The sequence below is a fragment of the Musa acuminata genome, unplaced genomic scaffold (assembly GCF_036884655.1).
Source record: "Musa acuminata AAA Group cultivar baxijiao unplaced genomic scaffold, Cavendish_Baxijiao_AAA HiC_scaffold_435, whole genome shotgun sequence".
Classification (NCBI taxonomy): domain Eukaryota; kingdom Viridiplantae; phylum Streptophyta; class Magnoliopsida; order Zingiberales; family Musaceae; genus Musa; species Musa acuminata.
In genome coordinates, this window is record NW_027020682.1 from 258,940 (window position 1) to 268,169 (window position 9,230).

The 9,230-nt window shown below is 44.2% G+C and overlaps 1 protein-coding gene across 1 annotated transcript; it reads right to left on the bottom strand.

Moving 5' to 3' along the window:
* Window positions 1-2,520: 2,520 nt before the first annotated feature.
* Window positions 2,521-7,921, bottom strand: LOC135659144 (uncharacterized). The gene has a single exon (XM_065176275.1). It carries the CDS (start codon window positions 5,425-5,427, stop codon window positions 3,454-3,456), a length of 1,974 nt encoding a protein of 657 aa, XP_065032347.1. The 5' UTR covers window positions 5,428-7,921; the 3' UTR covers window positions 2,521-3,453.
* Between the last annotated feature and the right edge of the window lie 1,309 nt (window positions 7,922-9,230).

Consider the following 9,230-nt stretch of genomic DNA (forward strand, 5'->3'; position numbering starts at 1 on the left):
TTCTGGATCTCTTATAATTAGCTTGTGAAACAACCTGAACTGCTTAGTTTGACTTCGATGCCAAAGAAATAAGTAATTAGGACCAAAGTCTCTGTTATCTCGAACGAATTCTCCATTGCTGTATTATTTCCATTCAGGAATCATGGTGGGGCCTGTCCGAATCAAATAATAGAAAGAGAAAGGCATACCAACAAGATATCGCCATGAGAGTGAGTTTGAATATAGAGAGCGCGAGCCAGCCCTCTGGAACTATTATACTGGGTCCTTCATAGACAACATGAATAATAAAACGGGGGGTCGATGTTCTATGTTCTATATAGAGACCTCTTTCTCGTCTTCAATAAATCCATTAAGAAATGCCGATTTGACATCCATCTGTCCAAACTTGTCTCAGTCTCGCCCCCTACTTAGTCCATTACGAGCCTATCCGGTCGAAGTCTAGTTATCAGTGGTATCAGGCTTAGTCCTGTAGTTTATAGTACCTAGGTTGATTCTGTTTGGTACTGGTTGAAGGCTTGGACTCCCCGGCTGCATTCCTGTTGGTACTGCTTTCAGGCTTAGTTTAGTTAGCTCTGTTCTCGGTTTAAGGCTTGCACTCACTCCTCCCATTCTCACTGACCTCGCTTTAAACCTTGGATTCACTGGCTGCATTCTGCCTAGCACTACTATCAGTCTGAGTACCCAGAGCACCAGTCTTGTTGGTGCCCGCTTCAGTCTGTAACTCGGGTCGGGTAGGCTGTACCCCAGTCTTTGATTGACTGGTTTCAATCTGTAACGGGTCAACTCCATTTATAGACTTATCGCTTGCTGCATCGTTGTCTGAAACTAATGTACTAGAAGCACAATTGGATACAGAGGAAGTCGAGATCAGCTGGGTTGGGAACAGACCTTTATGAGTTCGGGTAAAACAAGAACGACTCTTCAGGTAGTTTGGGTAAACAAGAACGACTCTTCTGGTAGTTTGGGTAAAACAAGAACGTAACTTCTGGTAGTTTGGGTAAAACAAGAACTACACTTCTGGCGTGTCTGTTGATTTGTATGTTGTGTGTTCGGGTAGTGCTTCCACTGCGAAGTCATTATTACCCTTCGGTAGATTGGGCGTCGGTCTGGCTTGGATGGAGACGGGGTGAGGCGTCGTCAATGGCTACTTGATTTTGCTTCCTCTTCCTCAGCGCTCTCTTCATATGGTCGTCGGCGCACAGGATCGGTATTCGCTGCAGCTCAAACTAGTTCCATACTATTATTTATCATCGACCCTAATCAACAAAACCTTGAGTGAGAGACTTATATTGCCTTTATTTCTTAAGAGGGCTTTATTTCTTAAGAGGGTAATTACGGTCTTCTCTCAATACGTGTTTTTCGAGACAGATGAATTGAGCCGCTTTCATCATGGCACACTATAGAATAAGGTACTGCCAGATTCGCTGAGCTCTTCTCTTTCATTAGCCTTTTGATTTACACTAGCTCTTATTCTAGTTTGTTTAAATATTATATCTTCTAGGTTGTTCTAGTTTGTTTAAATATTATATCTTCTAGGTGGTAGGCACATATCATAGGTATTGGATGTATCGTTAGTTTGTGCCGAGTTGAATCTGCTTCGCTTATTTTGATCCGTAGCAGAAAATAGATCCCTTACCACCACTTGACTAAATTCTGCATATTAATATGTAAGTCTAGAAGACAGCAGATACTATGGATCCTCTGACTCCCAATCAGATTGCCTTCCCGGGTATCGCCGGTCTTGCCTGTAGGTCGTGATGTGCCTCGAGATGGCCGTCTGTCTCCTGTCTCCCTGCTGGTGGGGAATCCGCTCCGGGGTCGTTGCTCTGCTGCATCTGGCCCGTCCTCTAGGCACCTTTTGAAGGCAGGGAGTGTTACAACGTACACGCTTCCTTGGTGCTTCTCATCAGTTGCAGGGTTTGGTGGCCCGAAATAGACTTGGCTTCGCCAAAAGGCCTCATCTCCAAAGCCCGACTCGCAAGGCTGTAAGGTGCTAAGAGCCTCTCGCCTCGCTCTTGTTACATGCTATGTTTGCCTTCTTCATTACCAAGTAAAGGGTGAGTCCCATGCTATAGTTTGTGGATCTCGGTCTCACGCACTAATCCCTACAGGTTTCCATAGTATGCCGGCCGCCCTACCTAAACCAATCATCATATCGGTCCCTAAGCCCCATTGCTAGAAAGGCTCGGCTTCAAAACCGTACGTGGAGCTTCCGCCTCATACGGCTCCTCTAGGGATGTGGGTAGGCCCAGGCTTGTGCGGTTCAGGTTTGTTGTACACGACCTAAGTTTAGCATTCAGTAAGATACAGCGCAGGTTCGCCAGAGGAAAGGGTGTAGCGAGCAACATTGCACAAACCAGAGCACTATTCTTGTCTACCAGAGCACTATTCTTGTCTATAAATTCATTAAGCTGACCACGTTACTGATAACCGCTTCACGAGCACTATTATTGTCTATAAATTCATTAAGCTAGAAATTCATTAAGCTGACCACGTTACTGATAACCGCTGAACGAGCAATTACTCCCCAACTTCCAAAATGAAACCTAGGTAGGGGCATCTTCGGGGAGTAGCCCGCTTGCTTCTTAAGAAACTTCCTGGCACATACATTAAGGAAGCCATCGAAAGGTTACTAAAACACCAGAAACTGAGACTACCCGAGCTAATGATAGAGGCAAGAAAACTTTCCGGCCAAGTCCCATTAATTGATCATAACGATATCGTGGAAATGCTGCACGGACCCATATATAAAGGAAAAGAAAAAGATTCACCTTTATACTAAACCAGATCGAGCCCGGGATCTTATTGGAAATTGGAAGATCTAGGATAGGCGGCCAACCTCCTGGAAAGAGCAATGTGCATGGACCGGGTGAGTAGGGATGCAGCTCCGTGGACCGCTCGTCGGGCCTGATAGGTTGTGGTTTAACACCCTTCTCAAAGGAACCGTACGTGAGACTCTCGCGTCATACGGCTCCGTCCTGGAATCTGGACCTTACCTTTCTTCTTTGACCAACGGGTCCTCGAACCCATATAGGTTATTAATCATTCATTCATTGATTGATGTCAAGGTAGCTTTAGCCATTGATTGATGTCAAGGTTTTGATTGAAGCGGTAGAAGCGAATCTTCAGAAGCGAAGCGATCTTACGGGCCGGGAAGGATACCTTCTTATTGCGCGTAAGCTACCAAAAAAGGAATTCAGGAATCAAAGAACATTCTAAAGAGAAAATAGGCATGGAGAGGGTCGACTACAAGACTCAAACTACAATCCAAGTCGGCCTTCATTTCGAATGCCCTACCTAGCTATCCTTATAGCAGACAACTATTGCAAGCCTACTCAACTAATCTCATGTAAACGACTGTGCGAAACTGCACCTAACTAATAGATCAAGACAACTCCTTTTGAAACATGTAGTTTACGTCGTTGTTAGGATCTTTACCCGGGCCGGGCTAGACTATATAGACTTCCCAAGCTCTATGCTGTTTGGGAACTGTGCTAGGGTCTTACCACCTTCTGGATTCACTATATTTGAGTCTTTGGAGTACTTTTGGATTATATTCCGTGCCGAAGATTTGTGTTTGTGGGCTGGGGTGAATATAGCAGACCAGCGGATCTGGTAGTCGACAATCGTTCGCACTTGGTAAAGGTTGTCGCAGCATCTATAGTAGGAAAGAAGACTTATAGCGAAGCCAGCGTACCAATTGACTATGTCTCCGTCGCTGACGTTCGTAAAAGAGGCTATGTGGATAGGCCTTGGTCTTCTTTGGCTAATTATACCTCGATCCCGAAGCCTTCGGAGTATCTTTTTCATAGGCGCCCTTATCTGTATGGGGAATTCGCTGCTGAAAGATCTCGCCCAGTGTCCCTCTATTTCCCCCGCTGCCTTCCGACTCGAAGGAGTATACAATGAACACTTCCGGGCATCAGTGACCGAGCAGTTAATGGGGACGGACTGTTGAACGTCTGATGGCACGTTGCTGCGACCTGAGCTATGCAACAATGAGATCTCCCTTGATCCTTGCCAGATGTAGGTCCCCCAGAATATGCAAGCTTGGGGACTTATTACTCCAGCTGTTCCATGAGTCGGAGCTAGTTTCACCGCGTCCTGTAAACGACCTCTGTAGCTCATCCCCTTCGTAAGCTCTTTGATCGGGAGACTATTACCTAGATCCCTAAACTTGGAATGGATCGCGCTGCGTAGGTTGAAAGCAGTTAGATGGATACGGTGCTTCACCCGTAGACGCTTCTCCAGCTCTCGCAATAATGGGTTTGGAGTAGTACTCGGAGGGACTTCCCGAATAACCGTACCAGGGAATTCTACCTTACTCCGTGCTGCTATGGTTGTTGATCCTGCAGAGCCTACCAAAAGGTTAAGGCCGGATTGTAGGAAGTGGGTAATACGGTTTTGAATTTCTATGATAAGCTCTATGGCACCCACGATTCCAAGTAGTAAGTCGTCGGCATATCGCGCGTAACAAATCCTTATTAATGAGTCATGGGTTTTCAAGGGGGCCAGCTTACGGGCCAGGCCTCTATCTGACCTGATAACTAGTACTGACTCCCCGCCCAGCTCTATCTGCAAGCCCCTGATTTTGCAAGACTTAATAAGGTGGTTTCTTCTCATAGCATAATTGATGCCTTCCATACCAGACTTCGGGGGAAACCCAGCGGCTTCTAGGAGGAAGGCGGCGCAAAGGAGGCTCGAGGGCTTGTTAAGAAAGGCGGCACGCCCAAGGGGGAAAACGAAAGGTGTTTTATTGTCTCTCCTTCGCCGCGGGGTGCTTGTGTTTGGGGTGTGCCACGACGAAACAAGGGAATGAAAGGTTGCTTTGCGCTGGGTGCTCTTTACCCTACCTACAATGATGGCTCTATTGTCTTGGGGAGCCTTGAAGCTTGCTGATTCTCCAGACTGCTCTTTGTCATCAACCATACTTTTACCTGTCCTTAAGAGAACGGATCTTATTCTCTGAACTAGAGGAATTTCGTGCTTATGTCGGATCCTACCTATCTCCTGATCGAGTTTGTGTAGGTAGATGTTGCCTAGTAGGGCCGATAGTTGTACACTGTGTGGGACAGAGTAAGGGCCCTTCTCACCTCCTACGAGTCGTCCGGCTAACTTGAGTTTCTGAGTGGAGTAAAAGAACTTGGGATCGTCGATCTCCTCCTTTAAGATTGAGATGATTCTATGTCGGTCGATGGTGTGAAAACACTTCCTGATGTCGAATTCCAAAAACCCGCGAGAAGTTCCAAACTCTTCTTTGATCCGTCTTAGCACCGAGTGGCAGCCTCGACCCGAGCTACTGTGTGATGTGTCTGGAAACTCGGGATCGTAAATGGATGAGGGTACCATTCTGATCGCCTCCTTCATGATCTTTTCTATGGATAGAACTACTGTAAGCGGTCTAAACTTCGACCCTTCTTTCTGCATTTAAGAAAAGAGGTAAGCAAAGCCTGTTTTTTGCTCCCTATATTGAGAGATCTGGTACTGACCGGCCTGAACGAAACTTGATGCAAGTAGTCACATCACCCTCGGGCCCAGACTCAGTGTCCTTATCAGCATCTATAAAGATAAGATAAAGAATGAGATGCTAAGATAAAGAAAGTGGTTTCATTCTATTACTACAGCGGCCCAGTTGAGTTTGAGGCCTTGGCCGAGCGAAAAACCTTAAGTAATTGGTTGTGCGGCGAGTTATGAGCAAGTCAAGCACTACTAGGGAAAGCTGAGCACTACTAGGGAAAGATGGATAATTCCATATGACTTTAGCAGGTAAAGGCAGAACCAGAACTTTAGCGAGCGGGGGTAAGACTCACTTATGACTTTAGCAGGTCAGAGTAAGACTCACTTATGACTTTAGCAGGTCAGACGGACTTAAGCGAGTTCACAAAGAGGAGATGCTTGCTCTCTTTAGAGAATTCGAATTAGGGCAGTAAGGAGTGTTTTTACTAGAATTCAATAGTTGTCTTCTTCTCTCGAATTTCCTCATTTTATTCATTTGCTAGTTGTTGACTTCACACTGGGCCGGCTTATTGTTAATGGTTGCAAGAGGAAAGTATCTTGTCACGTAGAAAGTCTCTCGTAACATAGAAAGTCTCTCGTAAGGTGGAAAAGTGTATTGTAAGGTAGAAAGAAGCTCGTAAGGTGGAAAAGTGTATTGTAAGGTAGAAAGAAGCTCGTAAGGTGGAAAAGTGTATTGTAAGGTGGAAAGTCTCTCGTAAGGTGGAAAGAAGCTCGTAAGGTGGAAAGAAGCTCGTAAGGTGGAAAGAAGCTCGTAAGAAGTGGAAGGTCTTAAATAAGGGGTATAAAGAAGCTCGGTAAAAGTCTCAAGTCTTAAATAAGGGGTATAAAGAAGCTCGGTAAAAGTATACTTATTGTCATGTTATTAATTTCTATCATGTCATGTGCTACTTTCATTATTTGAAACAAGCAAGAGCTTTGCCTGAGTTCGCCGTTGTAGTATGCGAAACGCCTTAGTTCTAGTTTGCCCTATAGCGTTAGCAAGTTAGCCATGTGCACTCAATTCTGAAAGCTGTGGGAACAACACGCAAGCAAGATGGATTCAATTCATAAGTGGAGGAGAGATATACACAAACAACATATAGAAGCACGCCCCTACTTGAGTGAGCGGGTGCGTCAACAGAAGCCGCGTTAGCCAGCCTATAGGTTTCAGTATCAAAAGACAGACTATAAGTTCTATCGACCAGCTAGTAGAGATAGCCTTAACCAAGATGTGTGCCAGGATCATAAGAAGTCAAGTAGAATTCGGGATGCGCCTATGATCTTAGTTTTGCATCAGCAGTAATAAGTGAGTTTGTTGAGTAAGCAGTGTTTTTAGGGAGAGTAAGTAAAGAAGCAATGTGAAGGAAGCAGTCCAGTTACGCACTTATATCATAGGATAATAGGAGAGCACAACATTCCATTCTTAAAGCCACTGATAGATCACAATCATCAGCAAGATTAGAAACAAGATTCTCAACTGGGGGATCAGGTATAGGCTTTGGATCGGGGCCAAGCTACTACTATACAAGTACTACTAGACTACTTATAGATGTTTGTTGTCAGTTCAATTAACTGTTTGAACTAATAGGGAAATGATTCAATTACAACTCTAGACTAGATGATATGCGAGTTAGATTCCATTAAATGAGATTCTGCCCCTATAGAGTCCGTTTCTTTCGCAGGCCCAACTCTTCCTACAGCCTTTTGAATTTGCGCACGTATCAAGTTTTTTCTCAAGTCTGGTTGTTCAACCCGCGTAAGGCACTTTTCGTTTGGGCGAGATGAGATCTACTTGTTCTCTAAACTACACTTTCTACTGTTCCTTGAAACCGCACTGAACAAGCTGGGCTTCTCTTCTATATACGAGATCAAGATACGAGATTCCTGCCTCCCGTAAGCAAACACTTGAACTTCACCTTGATACTGTTCTGAAGCTTCTTCTTTACTTATCGCAACACAAGCACCCAATTGAGTATACGACCCCTACTCTAAAGCTCCCCTACTATATTGATTGCTCGTGGAAAGTCAGTTTCTTAAGAGAAGCAAGCGGTATCGTCTCAACTTTCATCTATGGAAATGGAAACCCACGTAAGGCACAAAGGGCGAGTTAGTATAGACACTAGCTTTCCACTTAACCCAGTAGCGGGCCTTGTCTTAATCTTAGCATTAAAAAGAGATGAGGCTGATATCTACGACAACACAAGAACAGAACTCTATGACAAGGAGCATAACGACGCTATAAACGATATTGGAAACAAAAGCCTTAGCTTAGACACAAGCATAATCACCTCTTTCCACGCTAGGAGCTAAAACCCACTTAAGCATGTAGTCGGCCTTAACAGCTTCTTTTGCTTCAGCGCTTCAATCTTTTTCTGTGTTACTTGACTCAATAAGTCCTGTACTGTTTTCGGGAACTGGCACCACGTAAAGGGAAATCAAAGCACTATAAGGATAAGAACCTCGATAAGAATAAGGTGCTGAAAGCCTAGCTCGATCTACTACAACAGGATACGGTAAAGAACCTCGATAAGGATAAGGTGCTGAAAGCCTAGCTCGATCTACTACAACACTCTTCCTATGCAAGCCAGATTTACTGTTCCGGGTACGCTTCCTTCTTCCGCAGCTTGTTCAGTTTCTTCTTCCGGCAAACTCATATCGTGCAGGCAGAATTCTATGGAAATTTCACATATGTGTGCAGTGCATATAATTTATAGGAATTGAGGAAACTTTCCTTTAGCACCCCGCCCCGAGTTACTTGTTCTGTTGATTGAGGAGATGAGATGCTCTATTCCACTTTAGATTGCTGAGATGCTCTATTCCACTATTAGGAACGCGCTGAAGAAAAGTATGTTTTGTTACTCAATTCCTTTTTTCTATCAGATTGTGCACTTACTGTTATATTAGTTAGTTAAGTTATATTCGAGTAATATAGCAGTTCTATTCAAACTCTGCATCGCCCACTGAAGAAGCACCTATCTCTCTACTTAGTCTTGTTGCTTCGAGTCAAACATAAATCAACAATCTTAATCGAACTTGAATGTGATAGAATTGATATGAATGTCACAGAAACTCAGTTAGCGGAAGAACCCAAAACGGATTTAGAGTCGAGCGCAAAAGATCAGATTGCAGTGCTGTAGAAGATTGAAGTCTGGAAGATTACCCGCTTACTGCTTACTCACTACTTTAAGCTCACGTTGGTAGCACAACAAACGTAACTGTCCCGCCGGAAGAAGAGTTCGAAGAAGGATTAGAGGCTAAAGCTGGAGCAGAGGCATAAGACTGTCCAGAAGAATCAGATTGTATGTAATTGCCCCAACTCGTATACTCCGTCAAGCAGTAAATCAGGCCCAAAGAGTCGTTTAACATAGGGTTAACTCAGATTATGGAATATAATATAAATAGAATCTAATCAGTACGATCCTTTGTAGGAACTACCCGTAATAACGAACTTGCTAAATGCATCCATAATGGAGATTTGGCTGACGCCGCTTCACTTTCTTTTGAATCCGCTTGAACTTGAATGCTTGGCTTCCCTTTTGCGTTACACCCGGCCTCTCCTCTCCTTGAAACTTATAACTCAGCTTAAAGTCAAACAGAAACAGGAAAAGATTAGAGCGCAGAAGATTGCTTTGCTTTAAGAGCATCACATATAAGATTTGATCCTAACTCTTGCAGCGCAAGACAGTCTTAAGAATTCATTGAATCTTTCTTTCGCTGAGCTATCATAGCATCAC